We start from the raw sequence: 22371 nt of genomic DNA, 5'->3' as shown, positions 1-22371 counted from the left end.
TGACTATGTCGCCATCTTGTTGTCGAATTTTAAGAATACTTTGCCTTGCCCGAGAACCTTTTAGAAGGCTCGCCAGTAATTTTTCAGGTTTGTCACCATGCATATAAAATTTGGATTTGTCATGTAAGAGTAAACGTTCAGTCGAGTACGTTGTGAGTAGGTCAAGTATTGTTTTAAGTTCTACACGCTTTTTAAATATTTCATGACTCTGTTTGAGAGCATACTGTTGATCAGTCTCCTTAATTTGTTGCATTAACTTATTCCTTTCATGGGTGGACTGTTTTTTAATTCTTGCCGAATAAGCAATAATCTGGCCTCTGATATACGCCTTAAAGGCATCCCATACGACAAGGCTGGAAGTCTCTGGGGAAGAGTTGGTGGCAAAGTAAAAGCGTATCTCATCCTGGATAAACTTTACAAAATTTTCATCCGACAGGAGGGTCGAGTTGAAACACCATTGTGCAGCTTTAACAGGAGGATGTGGAAGAGACAGAGACAAAGTAAGAGGGGCGTGATCTGAAATAACTATGCTATGGTAGGCACAGGAATGGACCTGCTGCAGACAATTAGTGTCAATGATAAAGTAATCAATTCTTGAATATGTATGGTGCAAATGTGAAAAATAGGAGTAATCTCTTTTATGAGGATTTAGAGTACGCCAAACATCACACATTCCATATTCTGATAGAAAGGCATGAATGACAGATGCAGATTTGCTTAAAACATTACTCTTAGTGGATGAGCGATCCAGGGCTGGGTCTAACCAGCAGTTAAAATCACCCCCCAGAAAAAGAGAGTAGACATTTAAGTCGTGTAAAGAGGAGAATAGTTGTTTAAAGAAATTTTCGTCATCTGTATTAGGAGCATACACATTTACTAGAGCAACAAGACTGTTATACAGTTTCCCACTGACTATGACATATCTACCATATTTGTCTGCTATGACATTGTGGGCCTCAAAGGGAATGTTCTGCCTGACTAATATAGAGACCCCACGTGCCCTAGCTTGGAAAAGTGAGTGAAAACACTGGCCCCTCCAACGGGAGAAGAGATGGACATTATCAGAGGCCCTGACGTGGGTCTCCTGCAGGAAAGCCACGTCAGTGTTATGGTGTTTAACATGTGACAAAACCCTCCTTCTCTTGACTGGATGATTTAGACCTTTAACATTCCAGCTTAGAAAGTTCAATTGCAGACTCATCTGATTTGTAGAGCAAAGAAAATATGCACAGTGGCCTTAGATGATAAGAACAGAATAACTTTACAATGGGTGGAAATTAGTTCAGAACAAGTTAAAAAAAAAAAAAAAAAGAACAGTGTATGAGGTTCATAGCAGTGACCCTTACCCTCCCCAAGCCCTCCCCACAACAGAAAATGGCTGCCAAAAAAAAAGAACAAGAACAAGCAGCGAGCTCTTCAAACTTAGCATATTTAGAGTGTTACTCCTCCTGTCTATGATACCAATAACCTAGGCATTGAAGCAGTCGAATCACTGCTCCGGTGGCCATAGCATAGTAAGCTGAAACCCCTTATAATACTGTTAAGTTTTGAAACTGTATCAGCCACCAAGTCCAAATGTAATTGCTGGAGTGTTTCAAAGCAGAGTCCAAGTACGTAAACAAACAACCAAACACAAAAAAGATGTAGTGTTATGACCCAGGGTCATTATTTGCGGTATGGTGTTGTTATTGTTTGTATTTGTATTCAGTGACGCTTGTTTCCAGGTGGAGGCCGCCCATTGGTGGAGGAAGGAAAGAGGCCAGCTACAAAAGGGGTTGGACTGGGCCGGCGAGCAGACTTCCTGGTTTCCCGTGAGCTGTGTGTCTGGGGACCGTCGTGGTGTGTGACTGCACGGGGCTGCAATATAAATGTTGAAAAAGGATGTACCTGAGCTTGGTAGCTGTAGGGGTGGGAAGCCGTTTTCTTTCATTCCCCTCTTTTCTCCTGTTTCGGGTAGGGAGACAGGTTAGAGAATTGTATTTTGTTTTGGAATCGTGGGAGGTAAGTTAGCTCTGTTTTTCTTTCTAGTGTGTTTTGTTTGTTGTTTTGGCATCGCCCACCCTGAAGCTCGCTACCTGTTCAGTAAATAAATTAACTAATTCTCGTCAATCTGCCGCAGTGTGATTTATTTTGTCGTTACTATGTGTAGGGTTTATCTTTTTGTTGTGTTGCACCCCGGCCTCGGGCCGGTGTGTAACAGTAGTTCAATAAGTACTACTGGTATAACTGAATTATTGAATAAGAACAGACAGAAGGCTACGAGTAGATAACAAAACTCCCCGTCTCCGTGCAACAGGTATTACGTCATTAGCCAACGGGTAGAAGTCAATGAGGTTGTCTCCTTATTTTTCAAAGAAAAAAAAGAAAAAGATTATCGAGTTAAATGAAAGTAATAATCAGCATTTCAGTACTATAGCATTCAGACTATATCGCTACACTCGGAGGGGAAAAGCGACGTCTTACGTGGATCCCGACTGCGCCTCCATACCTATATGGAATGTTTGGTACCTGCATTTAGTGCCATTGTTTTATTGGTAATAATTCTTCACGGGGCTTCCGGAGCCTTTGGGAGCCTCTCAATGTACTGTTGAGCCTTGTCCACGGAGCTGAAAAACTTTCTGGCGCCGCTGGCCTGCGTTATGCGAAGCCGTGCTGGGAAGAGGAGAGCCGGCCTCAGGCCTCGCCCGTAGAGCTCCGACATAATGTCCTTGTACTGCGCCCGCTGATTGAGGACCTCGGGGCTGTAGTCCTCCACAATTCGGATAGGCACGCCTCGGTAGTCGAATTTCCCTCTCCTCCTAGCTTCTCGGATGATGAGGTCCTTGATCTGGTATCGGTGCAGGCGGATGATCACCAGGCGAGGTGGGCGTCCCACGGGCGGCTTCGCTGCCAGGGAGCGGTGCGCTCTATCGAGCTCCGGTGGAGACTGAAGTATTTCTTTGCCCAACAACTCATAGAGAAGGTTGGAAAAGAAGTGAGTGGGGCGCCCACATGTTCTGACGCCTGCTACGGCTCTCCAGGTCGGTGACTTTGTTCTTTAGCTGGTTGTTGTCTTCGCGAAGAGCGGCACACGTGTTTTCAAGGTCAGCGACACGTTGGCTCAGGTCTTCAATTGCAAGCTCCAAGGATGAAACTCTCGGCCTGTTCCTCTTGGGATTGTCGTACCTGGTCCAGTTTTGAATCGAGGGCGTTAAATGAGGTCTTAAATTCAGATGCCAACTCATCTCGGTGCTGCTGGAGCAGCGTGGTGATAGCCTCCAGTGTTAAGCTAGCGTCCTCCTTTTTGTTCGCTTTTGCACTCTTAGAAGCCATTGGAAAGGGTTAAAAGTGTTCAGAACACTAGAAAAGTAGTTACGAGTGAAAGCGAGTTGAAGGGGTGAAACTGGTCAAAGCGGAGTTAGGTTCACCGGAGCAGCTCGTTCCTGCGTCTATTCGGGTCGCATGCTGACCGGAAGTCATGAATTATTTTTAAGACCAGGTTGGATGTAATGTGTCAGAAATACCAGTAGGTGGGGATAAGAGACCTTTTAGGTGTTTGGTGCCACACTCCACCTTCAGGTTTAAAACTAGTGTTAATGGAGGGAGTTTGAAGGTTGAGTTTGTTCCACGACTGCATTTCACTCACTGCCTCTGTTTGTATCTCTGTCACTGCAGGACCAACATGGAGCGAGAAGTCAGCGCTCTCAGGAGGCCGACAAACCTCACAGAAGAAAGGGAGAGGAGAAACACACCTGTGACGAGTGTGGGATGGGTTTTAATAGGAGGGATTCACTAAAACATCATCAGTTCATCCACACTGGAGAGAGACCGTTCAGCTGTGACTTGTGTGGAAAGACTTTTTCCTGGAAGAGTGGCCTAAAATCACACCAACTCACCCACAGTGGAGTTAAACCGCACAGCTGTGATCAGTGTGGCAGAGCTTTTACTCACAGTAGCAGCTTACAGAGCCATCTAGTTACCCACTCTGGAATTAAGGCATACAGCTGTGACATTTGTGGAAAAACTTTCAGCCACAAAGGGAACCGAAATACACACCTACGCATTCACACCAGACATGATGTGTACTGCTGTGATCAGTGTGGCAAAGAGTTTGCTAAACACACACACTTACAACGCCACATGTTTACCCACACTGAGGAACGACCTTATAAATGTGACCTGTGTGAGAAGACTTTTAAATCTCCACATTACCTGAGAGAACACCAACAGATCCACACCAGAAAGAGACTCCACAAGCACGGTTACTGTGAGGTATGTATTTATATTGTTATCTTGTCATTTTAGCCTGACTGTTTGGAACAACTCTGCTCATTAAACTGTGTTAGCATGTTAGCAATTCTACTGCATGGAAAAGCAGCTCTGAGTGATTATTACGTCCCGTATTAATTACTGTAATTCCCTCCTATTTGGTCTCCCTAAAAGGTCCCTTCATAAACTCCAACTTCTTCAAAATTCTGCAGCTCGGGTCATAACTTGCACTCTGTCAAGAGCTCATATTACCCCAGTTCTTCAGCACCTTTACTGGTTGCCCATAGAAGCCAGGATACATTTTAAAATGTTACTTCTTACATACAGGTGTATCCATAAATCTGCTCCTTCATATTTATGTGACCTGCTCCATATCACCACTGTTTCCTGCCTTCTCAGATCATCATCTGCTATTCATCTTACTGTTCCATCCTCACACCTTAGTACTATGGGGAACAGAGCTTTCAGTCGCTCTGCATTCAGTTATGATTTTAGTATTAATGTAGTATTATGGTGGTGGTATTGTAGTTTTTACAGCCCTGTTCAAAAAAAGCGCCCGTCCGACAGCCAAACCCATCTGTTCTCTGATTGGATTGTTACATTTCTGATTGACATGACATTGACCAATCAGACGAAAGGAAGAAAAATAGGGTCAAAATTCGTACTTGTAACGTTTTTTGGTTGTTTTGTTTTTTGCTAAGTCTACACACAAATTCTTTTTACACATACAAAACTGATTTACAAGTACAGAATATTAATGACTACACTTTGAGCCCATAGATATTAATTAAATTTTCAGTTCAATTCAGTGTTATTTATACAGCACCAAGTCACAACAATAGTCGCCTCAAGGTGCTTTTTATTGTAATGTGGATCCTACAATAATACATACAGAGAAAAACCCAACAATTATATGACCCCCTTTCAGCAAGCATGTTGGCAACAGTGGGAAGGAAAAACTCCCTTTTAACAGGAAGAAACCTCCAGCAGAATAAGGCTCACAGAGGGGCGGGGCCATCTGCAGAGAGCGGTTTGGATAAAAGACATGCTGTGGAAGTACATTATCATTATTATTATTATTATTATTGTTTTTTTTATTATTATTATTATTATTATTATTATTATTATTATTATTATTATTATTATTGTTGTTGTTGTTATTATTCTGATTACTATTAATAATAATATTATTATTATTGGTATTATTGTTGTTCGAACAGACTTAATATTGGTTTATCACTGCAAAAAAAACACGTTCAAAGCACCACAACGGTAGCCCGATATCAGGCAGTAAACACATTAAGTGTGTATATTTTCCTTTTTTTTTTTTTTGCTCATACAAATAAAATGTGATTAATATAGATTGAAAATGAATGGCACTTAATTGCCTTTAATCAAAAATTAATCCAATGTTTTCTACAGTGAAACGTTTGAACAGTCATTAATTATTTTTAACACCGGGTTGGATGTAATGTGTTCCTACTACCAGCAGGTGGGGATAAGAGACCTTTAAGGTGTTTGGTGCCACACTCCACCCTCAGGTTTAAAACTAGTGTTAATGGAGGGAGTTTGAAGGTTGAGTTTGTTCCACGACTGCATTTCACTCACTGCCTCTGTTTGTATCTCTGTCACTGCAGGACCAACATGGAGCGAGAAGTCAGCGCTCTCAGGAGGCCGACAAACCTCACAGAAGAAAGGGAGAGAAAAAACACACCTGTGACGAGTGTGGGAAGGAGTTTACTCTGTATGACCTAAAACATCATCAGGTCATCCACACTGGAGAGAGACCGTTCAGCTGTGACTTGTGTGGAAAGTCTTTTTCCTGGAAGGATGCTCTAAAAAAACACCAACTCATCCACAGTGGAGTTAAAGCGTACAGCTGTGATCAGTGTGGCAGAGCTTTTACTCAAAGTGGCCACTTACACAGTCATCTAGTTACCCACTCTGGAATTAAGGCATACAGCTGTGACATTTGCGGAAAAACCTTCAGTCGGATAGACAGCCGAAATACACACGTACGCATTCACACCAGACATGATGTGTGCTGCTGTGATCAGTGTGGCAAACAGTTTACAGGAGACGCACAGTTACAACAACACATGTTTACCCACACTGAGGAGAGACCTTACAAATGTGACCTGTGTGAGAAGACTTTTAAAGCTCCACATTCCCTAAGACGACACCAACAGATCCACACCAGAAAGAGACTCAACAAGTGCAGTTACTGTGAGGTATGTATAGAGCAGGGCGATATGGCCAAAAATATTTATCACGATATATATTTGAAAATTTGCGATAACGATATAACTGACGATATAATTGATGCGAGACAAAATACAACTCCACAACATTACTAGCGCAAAAAGACAACCTATCATTTATTTTCACTTAAACAAGAAGCTGGTTTTTATGTACATTAAAGCTTTATAAAAATGTAACAGTGCAAATGCAAATTCCTTGCTGAAAGTTTAACCAAAAGGCATTTCCAGTAGAAATGGGCTGACATATCCTGAGCATAACCATGTATAATATCCACTGAAGTTAAAAAGATTAAACTGCAGTGTGCAGTACGTATTTTTCGGACCATAAGGTGCACGGGATTATAAGGCACATTAAGCGAAACAAAGCAGTCAGATAAATCAAACTTTATTAAACTCATTCTTCTTGCTTCCTCCACTTCTGTACCATTGATTCATTAATGTTGAATTCTCTGGCAGCTGCTCTATTCCCATGTTGTTGCAGTATATTAATGACTAACCTCGTATTGTGGATGGATTATCTCAGTTGTTCTCCTGACTGAAGTTTGGTCCTTTTACAGCATCCTGCCATGCGATTGCATTTGTCTCTAACCATGAGGAACCTTAACGTTAACTTTTATAAGTGGAAAAGTGTTAGTGTTTGTCCTCCAGCTTCACTGTTTATGTTATGCTAACATAGCTGTGTCGCTAGCGATCACGTAGCACATAATTATATACCAGCTAGCCCAACTTCAGTAACCCTACAAACGTCACTGCTGTTTAGTTTCCTGTCTTCATTTATGTTGGAAGTGATAGCAGAGCTGTACGTTTGATTTTTTTCCGAAATCTCTCAGTCAGAACATGCAATATCATGCTTGGGTAACTAGCGAAACTAGCGAGCTAACTTCCGCTAGCTTCCTGCTAGCTTCTAACTCCGTTAAATGTAATACATTTTGTTTTCATGGATGCCTGGAAGTTAAACTTCATAGTTACACCTGGTAAAGCAGCAATGCTGATCGTTTTATTAAAGATGAAAGAATTAAGACAGTTTTTAACTCTTAGTGATGCTGCAGTGTTCGTTTGACCTGAAGCATACGGAGTTTAGGACCCAGATTACTCCCAGATTTAAGGGCATCTTAGTCCGACGGCCGCTTGCATGTTCTGCAAAAAAATGTGCTTTGTCGTGTATCTGACGGACAAACACCAAACCAGTTCCACATCACTGAAGTTGCACCATTTTTACAAACCAATTCTGGTTCATCTGTTTCACTCAACAATCGGCCATGTGCGTATGAAAACAAAGGCACTGCGCGTTTTACTCCCATTCTATCGCGATATTTCATTTTCCTATCGTTGCCTAACATTATACCAGTATTACCGTGAACGGTATAATATGGCCCAGCCCTAGGTATGTATTTATATTTTTATCCGTGTTAACTGAAACAGTAAAATGTAATTGGACGTCTGCAGAGATGCTCTTTATTTCAGGCGACGTTCAGGATAAAAATGTTGAAGGACTGACTTACACTGTCTTTGTGTCTTTGTTTAGAAGCAGAGCGACACAGATGGATCCAGTTCTCAACCCTGTCATCACTGTGGTGGTGGGAAAGAGTTTCGTTGTGACCTTTGTGGAAAAACTTTCAGTCGAAAACGCACCCTAAAAGTACATCAATGTAAACACACTGGAGACAAACTGAAATACTGCAAAGAATGTGGGAGAAGCTTCACCACATCAAGTTACTTAAAACAACATGAACTGATTCACAGTGGGGTTAAAAAGCACGTCTGTGATCAGTGTGGGTCATCCTTCACCACTGCAAGTCAGCTTAAATCACACAAACGATCCCACGTTACTAATAAACTGTTTCACTGTTACCAATGTGCCAAAACATTCACTAAATTATCTGCTCTGTGCAAACATCAGTGTGATCACTCAGGGCTGAAATCACTCCCATCACTGGATCACAGTGAATCTGAAGAGACAGAAAGATCCTCTGGTTTCAGTGTCAGACTTAAAACCCTTGAGATCAGGCTCCACAGAGTTCAGATCGAATCTCCTGTAAAGATCTGATGAAAATGTTCCACTGGATGGATGGATTGATGTAAAATCTCTTTTTCTGAAGGTTGCTCTCTTCCTGTTTCTGCCAGTGCTGACTGCACAGATGTAATATAGATCCATGTCACTGTTTGGAAGTATCAGAGAACTGCTGATGCTGTAAAGCTGCTGCTCAGTCTGATGGGCTGTTGTGTTGTTGTTAGTGATGCTGGATGAAGGGCTGGTGGACCAGGTGAGCTCAGGTTGAGGGTAGATCCCGTCTGAGCTGCAGGTGATCCTTTGTCCTATTTGTTGGAGACACAGACTGGAGCTCGAAAAAATCTAAGAATAAAAAAAACAAAAGAAAAATATATTTCTTTTTTTTTTTTTTTTTTTTTTAAATGACATCAGAAACAGCAGTATGCGACATTACGTGATGGAGGAGCTTCAGTTCATCCTTTGTCATTTTTTTTTTTTTTTTTTTTTTTTTTTAATAAATAGGACAGGGGGAATGAATGAGAGAAAGAGGGGGAGAGAAAGAATGAAAACCAAAGGGGAGAAGAGACGGTGAGAAGGGGGGGGGAAGAGAGAGAAAAAAAAAAAAAAGAACTCCTGGGTCACCTGTATGGAGAAAAAAAAACAAACAAACAAAAAAAAACAGAGGAGACAGCAAACAACAAAGAGCAACATAATAATAGAGAAAACAAAGCACCATCACAATAAACTAGCTAGTCATAGATATCAATATTTACTAAATAATAAACGATATTGTGCAGCACGCAAGATAGACAGCGCACAGTGTGCTTTGAGGCAGCAGCCAAGAAAGCTTTAGTCCGCGTCTGTGAATACCCATGTGTGCATACCTGTGTGGATCAGCATGCTTGCATTCCAAAGGTTTCTCCATGTAATGATCTGCTAGGGAGTGTGGGGGGGCCACAGCCCCGTCCTCCAGGGTGTGAAGCGGGTATGGAGGAGATCAAAACTCCAGACATCCAGAGGCCCCCAGAACACAAGAGACCATGGAAGACCAACAGAGGGGCAGCCGCGCCACTGTTCCAGTAAGAGCTGAGGAGAGTCCCAGATGAGGGCTCGCCCAGCAGCCGCGGAGCAGAAGTCAGGGGGAGTTGCAGTGACGCGCCCGTGAGCTCCGCCGGCCCCCAGCTGTGCCTGAGTGACCGAGCCCCAGGCCGAGAGGCCGGGGGCACCCCACCTCCAAAGGGGCCCGAGCGAGCCCCAGGCCCCGACAAGCGGCCGCCAAGGAGTGAGCCGGTGTGTACCTGGACGCCCATCCCCAGACACAAAGAACCACCAACACACCGATGTCTGAGGGGGTCCGCCACTGGCAGGGGAAGTGGTGGTAGGGGGAGATAGGCCTCCAAACCTTGGAGGGCCTGAGGTGTCCTCAGAGAGGTGGCGTCTGATACCCAACCTGACATATAGACACAGACATACAGGCACACACAGACACAAACATCCATTCCCACCCTCATGCTCTCATATGCACTCACTCCACACTCAACCAACGTGGAGACAGACATAAAGAGACGCTGTACACACAATCACACTCCCCAAGCGTACTCTACAAACCGGGTCTAGGTACCCTTGCCCCTGGAGGGGGGAATTGCACCCAGACCCAGGTGGTGTTACCCTTTTCCCTGCGGTGGGGAGAGGCAGACCACCCCGACTCCGCAGCAGCAGGGAGGCCCCACACCCCAGACCGCAGTCGGACGGCCAACTCCTCCTACTAGCCCTCCCGCTCCAGCAGGCCGCAGAGAATGGGGGTGGGAGAAGACTCCAAACCTCCCTCCACCCGCTCATTGTAGTGTTGATGCATATGTGTTCTAAGGTGCAATTAAAACCCAGGAGGGCATGGAGCTACCTGCCAAGGAGCAGCAGGTAAGCGCATAGTCCCTCCTGCTAGCCCTCAATGTCTACGTGTATTTAAAATTGAGAGGTGGGCAACGACGTCAGGGGTGAGGTATACACCCTGATGGTGATTTGGACTCCGTGATTGTGCCCACCCCCAAGATCCTATATGTATGTGTAATGAGAGTGTGAATAATGTGAATGTCTAAGAAAAATATATTTCTAAACAAGTCAGAACACAATTTTCCTTTTCTGTTTATTTCATGTTAACATGATTTAATTTAACAAAAATCATGTAAACATGGTGAATTGACTGCTGAGGACTGGGGCAAAGTCATTGTTGGGTTTAGATTTTATTATTGTCATTTGTATATAGGAAATATTTAACCATATATGCTTAGAGGTGTATAATCAATTGTGTAGTGATAGGATGTGTGATCTTTAGCAGGCTGTAAAGGGAGCATGGGAAGAGGTCGTACCTTGTTTTATTGTTTTACGGTAGGATTAACGTAGCTATGTCTGTTTTAGTCTAAGTGCTTTTTTACATATAGATGAACTGTTGGATTTTCCAGACCAGCAGGTTAAGGGAAGTCATTTATGGACACACACACACACACACACACACACACACACACACACAGTATTCTTTGTTCACATGTATACCTATGTAAGATGTTATATGTTAATGACCCTATGCATATTCATGTGACCACAATAAAATGAGTGCTATGGGGAACCTGGCTGAGAGTCTGACGAAGATCAAGTGGTGGAACGACACTTGGCTCCAGGCAGGTCTCCCTCATGCATGAGTAACACGAAGAACTTTGGTCCCTTGTGTCTTGCTTTTTGCTGTGTAGCAAGTTGTCCTTAACGTTCCAGCGAATAGGTTTATGCTGCAAACCTATCAGTCATATTCTCAGATGAAGCCTCTTTCCGATTGTTAGAAGCATCTGGGGAAGAGGCTTGTGCGGAGAAGAAAAGGTGAGCGCTACCATCAGTCCTGTGTCATGCCAACAGTAAAGCATCCTGAGACCATTCATGTTAGGGCAGGGATAGCTCAGTAGGTAGAGTGGTGGCCCCATGATCGGAAGGTCGGGGGTTCGACTCCACTGAACGGCTACCCTGAGGTACCCCTGAGCAAGGTACCGTCCCTACACACTGCTCCCCGGGCGCTGCACTGGCGGCTGCCCACTGCTTCACTGGGTGAATGGGTTAAATGCAGAGGAACTATTTCCCTATGGGGACTAACACGCACACTTTACTTTACTTTTACTTTACTTTGGGGTTGCTTCTCATCCAAGGGAGTCTGCTCACAATTTTGCCGCAAAACACAGCCATGAATAAAGAATGGTACCAAAACACCCTGCAACAGAGCTACAGATTAAAAATGCCCAAGGCGAAGCACTCAAAAGTCTGGCTGTACTTCACAGCATCTGATGAAGCACCTGGTGATTGATAGCTTGCCGCAAGACCTCACACTGAGCACATCTACTGCGGATGTGGTGCCTGTTATCGGACCCAGAGTTAGCAATATCCCCCAAGAACCCGAAGAGTGGAGTCCTGGCCTCTAGCCCTGCCAGTGTAGCACCGGTTCCAACCAAAGGAGGTATGTTGTATTGTTACGCCCCTAGTCTAGGCGTGTAGGGACGCACATAAGGTTGGAGGAGAGAGAGACAAATCCCCGCCCTGGTTCCCAAGCCAAACATCCAAACCAGTTGTGAGTAAAAAAAGGTGATTTTATTTAAGGACAAGAAGCATAGCTCCAGGGTGAGCCCAGGCCAAAATAATAAACAAAACCAACTAAGTCCCACCAGAAAAGACTAACTAAACCCTAGGAAAGAAATAGAACAAACAAATGACAGAGCTATCCCTCACTCCCTGACCCAGAAAACAGGAGAAAACGATTCCAAAAGAAAAGGCAGCTCACCCCTTCCGCTTCAGCCCACGAGTGCCTAAGCTCTCAGCTAATGCACTAGGAGCGGCTTTCACAATTCACACTCACACAAATACACAATATAAGCACAGGCTGGGAAAACCAGGGTCAGGACCGTGACGACTGTCAGGCTACTCGCTCGTTCCACTCTCTCTCTCTCTCTCTTCCTCAGAGCTGTCAGAGCGGCTTTTTGAAGGTGGTCAACCGCTCCATGGTCCAATCAGTTGCTCACGACTCCTCATTAGGGGAGTGTCGGGAGAAAACTCTGCAAAAAACCCAGGAGAAATAAAGACACAATGAGACAAAGTTACTTTCTTTGCTAAACGTGTACACGGGTGAGCTGCTGAGAACAACTCACACCATGGACAGTGGCTTGGCATTTTTTATAGGCACAGAGCACAGAGACAGTAAGAACAGGATAAGAAAATAATAAACAGATAAAATAAAACAACTCCATATATGGTGCTAGTCTCGTCAGTAGAGAGCTGGGAGAGATAAAACAATCTAAAACAATATGTCCCAGAAACAATATGTCTTTGCTGGGAAAGTCTAAAACGACACTTCTAAACCAATCTAACCACAGACAAAGGGCATCTTTGTACATTTAAAAGAAGGTAAAGAAACATAGAATCATTTTTCCTCTAACAGGGAGGGACCTGGAAAAAGTCTTAAGCACAGTACAGAAAACACAGACAGAAAACAGCCCACACAGTCCTCATGGCCACAGCCGTAACACCCTCCTTCCCAAAATCAAAGACATCTCCTTGATAAATGGCCTGTGTTTATATAGCGCTTTACTAGTCCCTAAGGACCCCAAAGCGCTTTACATATCCAGTCATCCACCCATTCACACACTCACACACTGGTGATGGCAAGCTACATTGTAGCTACAGCCACCCTGGGGCGCACTGATTGATAGATGTTTTGAACAGTTACTTTTAAAGGAAAACACGGGATAAGGCATCCGCTAGCACGTTCTCAGTGCCCTTTTTATGACGGATTTCCAAATTGAAGTCCTGCACCAGGAGGGACCACCTCATCAGCCTTTGGTTCGAGTTCTGCATCCGCATTAGGAATACCAAGGGATTGTGGTCGGTATAAACAATTACAGGCCAGGGACTGCCACCGACATACACCTCGAAATGCTGCAATGCGAACAGCAGAGAGAGAGCCTCTTTCTCAATCGTACTGTACCCCCGCTGATGGACATTAAATTTCTTTGAGAAATAGCCGATCGGGTGATCCACACCATGACGGTCCTCCTGTAGCAACACGGCACCTGCCCCGTTTGCACTGGCGTCCACTTCCAACTTAAAAGGGCGTGCAAAATCAGGGGCAGCCAGCACTGGCGCACTGCACAGGAGAGTCTTAACTGCTAGAAACGCACTCTGACACGTAGAGGACCACACAAAAGGTTTCAACACACTAGTGAGGCTAGTGAGGGGTGCGACCACTTCCGCGAAGTTTTGACAGAAACCCCGGTAGTAGCCCACCATGCCGAGGAAACGGCGAAGCTCACGCCTAGTCTGAGGGGCAGGAAAGTCCAGGATGGCCTGGATTTTGGCCGAGATAGGGCGCACTTGCCCCCGACCCACCTGCTTTCCTAAGTACGTCACCATGGCTTTACCAAAATCACACTTGGCGAGGTTGAGGGATGCCTTTTCCAAGTGATGGAACACATCAGTGAGTGTCTCCATATGCTCTGACCAGGTGTCGGAATAGACGACAATGTCATCTAAATACACTTCACACTTGCAGACGCCGCCCAGCACGATATTCATGAGCCGTTGAAATGTGGCGGGAGCGTTGCGCAACCCGAAAGGCATGACAGTGTACTGGAGAAAATGGTCAGGAGTAACAAAAGCAGAGATTTCGGCCGCACGTGATGTTAGGGGAACTTGCCAATAGCCCTTTAACAAGTCCAGCTTAGTAACGAACGTCGCAGAACCGACCCTATCGACACAATCCTCCATTCTGGGAAGAGGATTGGAGTCAGGTTTGGTCACGCTGTTCACCTTCCGAAAATCCGTACAAAACCGTGGGGTCTTATCCGCTTTAGGCACTAGGAGACACGGGGAACTCCACGCACTAGAGCTAGGGACAGCAAGAGAATTTTCCAACAGATAAAAGACTTCTGTCTGGAAAAGAGCACGCTTAGTTGGATTCACCCGGTAGGCATGCTGTTTGATTGGAGGATGGTCCCCCACATCGATATCATGCTCCAACACGGTGGTACAGGATGGAGTGTCCGAGAAAAGATTAGGATGATTTTCAATCAACCGACACACGTCATTTCGGACATCATCGTCTACCCCAGTGAAATGTGACCTTAAATCACGTAGGATTTCAGAATTCCTAAGTCGTGCGCAGCCCACGGCACAACCGAAAACCAAATCGTCATCCACTGGGTCATACCGAGTTTCAAAAACTGGCACCACAGTCGCAACTGTAGAATTTTTTATTAATATCTTTAAAACGATAGCAGCACAAACGTTTGATAACACTTTTGTTGGATTTGAAGAAGGTGGGGGGGCCAACTTCACTCACATGAATAGGGAGGATGGAGTAGGTTGAAGTTTATTATATTGATCATTTTTGCTGAACTATGAAATATTTTGGGTGCAGTGTATTTTTTGCATACAGGTATAACAATAATAATAACTTTACTGTTTTTTTTTAACTTGAGTATGAAGTTATACAAAAAGCAGCAAGATATTTAAAAAACAGTTTTATTGATTAAAAAGCACACTATCGGATTCATATCGGTATTAGCAGATATCCAAATTTATGATATCGGTATCGCACATAAAAAAGTGGTCGACCCCTCAGGGTTAAAATGTAACTAGGTGGATATTTTCATTGACATCATGTGTTTACATCACATAAGGTTTCTCCTCAGTGTGGGTGATAGGGTTGTAGCTTGAACCTACTCGCTGGAACGTTGAAGACAATATAATTACACAGCAAGCAAGACACGAAGTAGGCAAAGTTCTTCATGTTTCTCGTGCACGGGAGAGAACTGGACAAACGCCGTTCCTTCGCTTGACCCCAGTTGCTCTCGACCGCTCCCCCGTAACACTGCTCTTTTATTGAGGTTACATGAATATGCATAGGTTCATTAACATACGACGTCTACATACAAACAAAGAGTACTGTGTGTGTGTGTGTGTGTGTGTGTGTGTGTGTGTGTGTGTGTGTGGGGTCAGAGTGTGACCCCATAAATGACTTCCCTAAACCTGCTGGTCTGGAAGTCCAGCAGTTCATCTAAACAAAAGGCACTTAGCCTAAAACAAACATAGCCACGTTTATCCTACCATAAAACAATAAAACAAGGTACGACCTCTTCTCATGCTCCCAGGATGTAGGTGTGCATTCCAGTGTGGAATACACACCAAGTCTTTACAGCCTGCTAAAGATCACACATCCTATCACTACACAATCGATTATACACCTCAAAGCATATATGGTTAAATATTTCTAAGCATAAATGACAATCAACAATACAAAACCTAACAGTGGGTAAACGTGTTGTTGCAAGCTTGAGTCTGTTGTAAACTGTTTGCCACAGTAGTACACAAGATGTCTGGTGTGAATGCGTAGGTGTCTATTTTCTCTATGTGGCTGTATCACACTGATGTTTGCACAGAGCAGACAATGACGTGAATGTTTTGGCACATTGGTAACAGTGAAACAGTTTTTTAGTAACGTGGGATCGTTTGTGTTTGGAGTATGAAATGAGATTCCTGAAGCTCTTGTCACACTGGTCACAGCTGTAGTTTCCTTCCATGTGTGTATGTTCATGATTGTTACGACTACCTGAATGTGAGAAGCTTTTGTCACAGTGTCTGCACTTGTATGGTTTCTCTCCTGTGTGGACTCGTTTGTGTGTTTTAAGCCCACCTGCAGTAATGAAAGATGACCCACACTGATCACAGAGGTGCTTTTTAACCCCGCTGTGAATCAGTTCATGTCGCTTTAAGACAGTTATTGTGTGGAAGCTTCTACCACATTCTTTGCAGTTTTTCAGTTTGTCTCCAGTGTGTTTACGCTGATGTACTTTTAGACTGTCTTTTCGACTGAAAGCTTTTCCACAAAGGTCACAACGAAAGTCTTTCCCGCCACCACAGCGATGACAGGGTTGAGAACTGGATCCATCTGTGTCGCTCTGCTTCTAAACAAAGACACAAAGACAGTGTAAGTCAGTCCTTCAACATTTTTATCATGAACGTCGCCTGAAATAAAGAGCATCTCTGCAGACGTCCAATTACATTTTACTGTTTCAGTTAACACAGTTTACTGGGCTGCAATAACTACAATACTACCACCATAATACTACAGTAATACTAAAATCATAACTGAAGTGAAAATCTGAATAATCACTCAGAGCTGCTTTTCCATGCAGTAGAATTGCTAACATGCTAACACAGTTTAATGACCAGAGTTGTTCCAAACAGTCAGGCTAAAATGACAAGATAAAAATATAAATACATACCTCACAGTAACTGCACTTGTAGAGTCTCTTTCTGGTGTGGATCTGTTGGTGTCGTCTCAGGTAACCTGGAGCTTTAAAAGTCTTTTCACACAGGTCACATTTATAAGGTCTCTCCTCAGTGTGGGTAAACATGTGGCGTTGTAAGTGTGTGTCTTTAGCAAAGTGTTTGCCACACTGACCACAGCAGTACACATCTTCTCTGGTGTGAATGCGTAGATGTGCATTTCGGCTTCCACTCTGGCTGAAAGTTTTTCCACAGATGTCACAGCTGTATGCCTTAATTCCAGAGTGGGTAACTAGATGCCTCTGTAAGCTACCACTGTGAGTGAAAGCTCTGCCACACTGATCACAGCTGTACGCTTTAACTCCACTGTGGATGAGTTGGTGTTTTTTTAGAACATCCTTCCAAGAAAAAGTCTTTCCACACAACTCACAGCTGTACGCTTTAACTCCACTGTGGATGAGTTGGTGCGATTTTAGTGAAGCCTTCAAAGTAAAACCCTTCCCACACTCGTCACAGGTGTGTTTTTCCTCTCTCTTTCTTCTGTGAGGTTTGTCGGCCTCCTGAGAGCGCTGACTTCTCGCTCCATGTTGGTCCTGCAGTGACAGAGATACAAACAGAGGCAGTGAGTGAAATGCAGTCGTGGAACAAACTCAACCTTCAAACTCCCTCCATTAACACTAGTTTTAAACCTGAAGGTGGAGTGTGGCACCAAACACCTTAAAGGTCTCTTATCCCCACCTACTGGTAGTTCTAACACATTACATCCAACCTGCTGTTAAAAATAATTCATGACTGTTCAAACACTAAAATCAAGCCCATCCCTCCTGCTGTACACAGTTATTAATGCTAGCATGCTAACACACTCAGAAAAGTATAAATGTTTACCAAGTCTATACTTTTATGTTTCCTGTTATATATTTCTATCATTTTGTCATTTTTCAATATTAATAATTACAATGTAACATTTAAAAGTTGATTCAGTGAAGGAAAATATTTTACTTTTGCTCCCTACATTAGAAAAAGAAAATTGTATTTTGTACTCCTTACATTTACAAAACAGAAGTGTTACTTTTAAGGCATCTGAGGGGTTTATTTCATCACTGCAGGCATCAAACATCAAACCAACTTGAGAAACGGGAAAAGAAACACATGAAAGACAATCCTGATCGTGTACTAATCACCAGGGTTTGAAACATAAAAAGAGATGAAAGAGGCAAAACTGTGAGTCATAGTCAGGAGTTAAAGTGAGACGTTGTTCTTCTTTCTTTTTTGCACAGCACCTGAACAAACAGGTAATTTCAAATGCAGCGTTTCTATCAACAAACATCAGCAAACACACAAACTGTTTGTGTGCAGTTTGTCTCACAGTGTGTTGTTGGCTAAAGGTCCAGCTGCTGCACATCACAGGGAGAGAAAAGAAAGAGAGCTAACTTCACTCAGAGATGGAGAAAGATAAGACACACAGGACAGGAGAGGAAGAAGAGAGGTTAGATTTAAAGGGAAGGACTGCTCAGTGGGATTCGATCAACTGGAGATTAAAGCTTACATGTAAGTCCTCATGTGTTGAAATCAGATATTGAGTCTGTACATGTGACATTGTGTTTTTTCAGGTTGTGAAAGATGCTGCAAAACAATCTGAGGCAGACTAACTGTGTTATTTAAAGACTGCATGAAGATCCTCTGCAGGTTAGTGCAGGATAAACAGGTTCGTTTGCTGAACTGTGATGGATTTAAAGTAAAGAACAGTGTGTGACTGGTGCACAGTGACTGTGGTGCTCATGTCACAGTTAGATCACATCAAGTGTAGCAGAGATTCATTTAAACTGAAGCTCATGATGCTGACATTCATTCACTGAGTTCCACCTTCATACCAACAGTATAGTGTCTAATATAAAGACAGTGTACTGTCAGTGTAGAGGATGGAAATCAGCCAGGACAGCTCATGAAACATCTGCTGACATCTGGTTGAATTCAGTTGTGTACATCCACAGAGAGCAGCAGGTCAGCTGATCACAGCCTGTACTTTAAGAAAATCTACTGGAGCTCTCAACAGAAATTATTGTGAGCTGTGATTCTTTTCCCCACGCTGAGCCACTACAGCTGATTTTAGGGTTCCCACCTGCTCAATCCCACTTTAACCTCTTCCCTGCTCATGTTCCTGTTTAGAGGCAAAGTCACGCTCTACAGTGTAGGCAACAGAAAATACACATATGTTTTATTTTCCTTCATTTTCTACTTAACTGATAAAACAGAGAACCTTTATTAGAAAGAAATAGTTTGTATTTGATCTACTAATATTATTTTATTATTATATTAATATAGTACAACATTCAGTTAGTTTTGGATAAAAACGTTCTTCGAGGAGCTACTTTTACTACTCTTCCTCCGCCCTCAGCCTTAACACTGGCTCTCCACAAGGCTGTGTACTGAGTCCCCTACTGTACACTCTGTACACACATGACTGTGTTAGTTTCCACCCAGACAACGCAGTCATCAAGTCTGCAGATGATACCACTGTGGTGGGGCTCATCAGAGCTGAAGTTCAGAGGCTTTCAGATTGGTGTGTAGATAACAACCTGGACCTCAATACCACCAAGACAAAAGAACTGGCAGTTGATTTCAGAAGGAGGAAGACTGAGCTGCAGCCTGTCAGCATCAACGGGGAGTGTGTGGAAAGGGTCTCCAGTTTCAAGTTTCTGGGTGTGCACGTAGACACAGACCTCCAATGGAGCTCTTACATCTCTGCAGTTTTAAAGAAGGCCCAACAGCGTCTCCACTTTCTGAGAATCCTCAGAAAAATGGACCCGAAGAAGGAGCTGCTGACCGTCTTCTACCGCTGCTCCATTGAAAGTGTGCTGACATATTGCATCGGTGTGTGGTTCTCCAGCTGCACCACAGCACAGAGAAAGGCACTCCAGAGGGTCATCAATATGGCCCAAAAAATCATTGGACATCCTCTTCCCTCCCTGAAGGACCTGTACAGCACTCGCGTCTCAAGAGGGCACGCAGCATCCTACGGGACGGTACACACCCAGGACACGGGCTGTTTAAGCTGCTACCATCTGGCAGGAGGTTCAGGCTGCTGAGGTCCCGAACAAATGGACCCAAGGACAGCTTTTACAACAGGGCGATAGCCCTAAACAGCGCTAACAGCTGACCTGACTGACTACCTACCTGGACTTTTTTTTTTTTGGAAAGGGGGGGGGGGGGGGGGGGGGTTACAACGGTAAAATCAGTATCATATATATTATTATATTTATAACAAGGTGCAATAATAACAGTGTGCAATACAAATACACTTGTTCTTCTTTATTATACTGTGTTGTGTTGTTTGTGCTGCGTTGTGATGTGTCAAATCTTGTCGTGTTGTGTTACATGTAGTGCAGATGTAGGACAGTTTTCCAATTTCATTGTACTATTGTACTATGTATGACTGTGCAATGACAGTAAAGAGTTAACTTAATAATAAAGAAAAACAATTGCTTGTGACTTCTTAATGTTTGTAAACACAATTTAAAAATATATAATAATATACAACACAGTCATATAACAGGTTGGGAGGATGAGAGTTTGAGACGTGACTGATTATTTGGTGAAACTGTGATATTTTCCTCACCTTCTGTGTTGAGCTCATTGTTTCCTCTGTAGTGACTCAGCTGAGTCCAGATGGCTGAAAATGTTCCTCTGCTGCTCCGTCAGACTCTTCTCCTCCTGCTGATCAGCTGGGACACAAAACAGATCTTTGTTAGGCTCCACACTGCACTGAAGAATCAAAGTGTCTCATATGTTCATCTGACAACACAAAGTACAAATTTCACTCTGATTGCTTGTAGAAATCTTGTGAGACATGTTGTGCTGCAAAGTGAGGAAACTCTCTCACTCACTTATACTTCAGGAGGAACTTTGTGACATTGGCTCTAATATTCTAAGCAGCCCTTTACTATGACAGGGCCAGAAAGTCCTATTTGAAGGTTTGGGAGAAGGACCATGTTAAAGGTGGATTGGGGTTTATACACTTTGTTATGATACAGGTAAGGCTGTAAGAGCCTGAGAAGGTGTCCTGAATGAACCTCTAAAACCAGTTTTCAGCTAACGACTCTGCTTCAGTCTGGAAAACAGCAACTACAAGTTTAAAGACTCCATCAACAATTCACACCCAGCAACAGCCTGAACAGCTCCTCCTGTGGTTTCCACAAACAGGGACAGACCTGTTACTCCCCCACCCCACACTTTCCACACCTTCAGCCCCCCAGTTCCACCCCCCACCCCAACCATTCATAATAACAGAGGCCCACACCTGATCACCACTTCACAAGTCTCTCCAGCCCCCATGGTGCCGCTCTCCAAACTCCACCATTCCCCAAACTTTGCATCTTTTCATCTGGACGTAGCTTTTTGTGGGAGAAACATTTCCTCACTCATCTACGTGACTTCTTCAGTTTCAGTTGACTGCAGGTTTCCTCAATCTTCAACAGAACATTTACATAATGACTGAAACGAGCACCACTGAAGGAACAATGGGCTGGGAGGTCAGTTATTGAGCATTAATATGCAAATTCTCATGATCATTGATCAACAACCACTGATCAAATGCTGTGATTGCAGCGATTCCCCAACTCTCTGAATGGTACTCATGGCCATTGATCAGCGGTCTTTGATTAATGAGCTTTGATCAGTGGTTTCAGCGCTTCCCTTCCTGCTTTGACTGCAGCTGTGTTTGACACAGGAAGACATTATTACATTCTTCACACTCTCCTGCACATTAACCACCACAATATATTTTTATTCTCTGTGCTTTCAAATATGAACACTGTTTACTTTCATCTCTGTTTCATTAGTTTTTGTTAACATCTTCCTGTGCATCACTTTACAGCAGCCACACTCATTAAAATGAGACTTTGTAGGAGTTCACTTCCTCTCATGTGTTCATCCACAGCAGCTGGACAATAAAGTTTATTGTGACCCTGATACTGCAGCAGATCGCTCTCATCCATTTCCTGTTATCACTTCAAATAGAAACGAGGCTGTAGAGGTTTGGTGCAGGCAGAAAAACAGCTGCAGGGACAATGAAAAGACTTTTCTGCTCCAACTTCTCCCAGCATGCTGAGCTAATGATTAGTTGGTGTTTTTCTCCAAACACTCTCTCACTCTTCTCTCAACGTGTTCACAATAAACTGTGAACAGACACCGAGGAGAGCAGCAGAAGACCTCATTCAGGAGCTAAACTCAACATGAACTGAACTCACAGTAAAGTTAGCTCGGTGCTTACCTTTAGATGAGCCCACAAACCGAGAGAAACTCCGCGATGAAGCTGCAACTCTTTCCAAACACAGGAAACAGATCAGGGAGCAGAGACCCACGTGGTTCACGCTGATCTCAGCTACGATCCAGGAGACAAGGGTGGGCAGATCGATGCAGATATCGATCCAAGCGTTGGTGCTACTTTATTCTCTTTGAATGAAAAAACAGCTCTCTGTGCAAACGCCTCTCGTGGAGCATTCTTACTTTGTTCCGCCCAATGACTGTAGAAAACATGGACGACGCGACAGCGCCTTC

General features: G+C 43.6%; 2 protein-coding genes across 12 annotated transcripts in view; one reads left to right on the top strand and one right to left on the bottom strand.

Annotated features, from left to right (window-relative positions):
- The window catches only part of LOC143420370 (uncharacterized), a 55789-nt gene extending 47233 nt beyond the window's left edge, over positions 1 to 8556 (top strand). For 4 of the 10 annotated variants that reach the window (XM_076888404.1, XM_076888403.1, XM_076888402.1 and 1 more), the window contains 4 exons: positions 1725 to 1811; positions 3655 to 4251; positions 5886 to 6479; positions 8035 to 8556. In XM_076888404.1, coding sequence (XP_076744519.1) covers positions 1725 to 1811; positions 3655 to 4251; positions 5886 to 6479; positions 8035 to 8556 — 1800 coding nt within the window. Of the gene's footprint in view, positions 1 to 436; positions 501 to 1708; positions 4252 to 5885; positions 6480 to 8034 lie in introns of all 10 variants that reach the window. The other 6 variants (XM_076888405.1, XM_076888410.1, XM_076888409.1 and 3 more) reach the window with 6 other exon arrangements.
- A 175-nt stretch (positions 8557 to 8731) lies between these two features.
- Positions 8732 to 22371, bottom strand: LOC143420372 (uncharacterized). Of its 2 annotated transcripts, XM_076888415.1 has the most exons (6): positions 22085 to 22371; positions 20432 to 20537; positions 16812 to 17408; positions 16220 to 16490; positions 12389 to 12584; positions 8732 to 8862 (listed from the first exon to the last, which is right to left on the bottom strand). In XM_076888415.1, exons 2-5 carry the CDS (start codon positions 20447 to 20449, stop codon positions 12520 to 12522), a joined length of 951 nt encoding a protein of 316 aa, XP_076744530.1. In that variant the 5' UTR covers positions 20450 to 20537; positions 22085 to 22371; the 3' UTR covers positions 8732 to 8862; positions 12389 to 12519. The 2 variants fall into 2 exon arrangements, with proteins under 2 accessions (XP_076744530.1, XP_076744529.1); XM_076888414.1 differs by lacking the exons at positions 8732 to 8862; positions 12389 to 12584 and having other exon boundaries at positions 14734 to 16490.

This window comes from Maylandia zebra, linkage group LG9 (genome assembly GCF_041146795.1).
Source record: "Maylandia zebra isolate NMK-2024a linkage group LG9, Mzebra_GT3a, whole genome shotgun sequence".
In the NCBI taxonomy this organism is placed as follows: Eukaryota; Metazoa; Chordata; class Actinopteri; order Cichliformes; family Cichlidae; genus Maylandia; species Maylandia zebra.
Note: the sequence above shows the minus strand (reverse complement) of the source record. Positions and strands in the feature narration are given on the sequence as shown.

Coding starts and splice junctions, on each gene's coding strand:
- LOC143420372 (XM_076888414.1), bottom strand. Junction 16,491..16,811: donor ACAAGTGCAGTTACTGTGAG/GTATGTATTTAT, acceptor GTCTTTGTTTAG/AAGCAGAGCGACACAGATGG.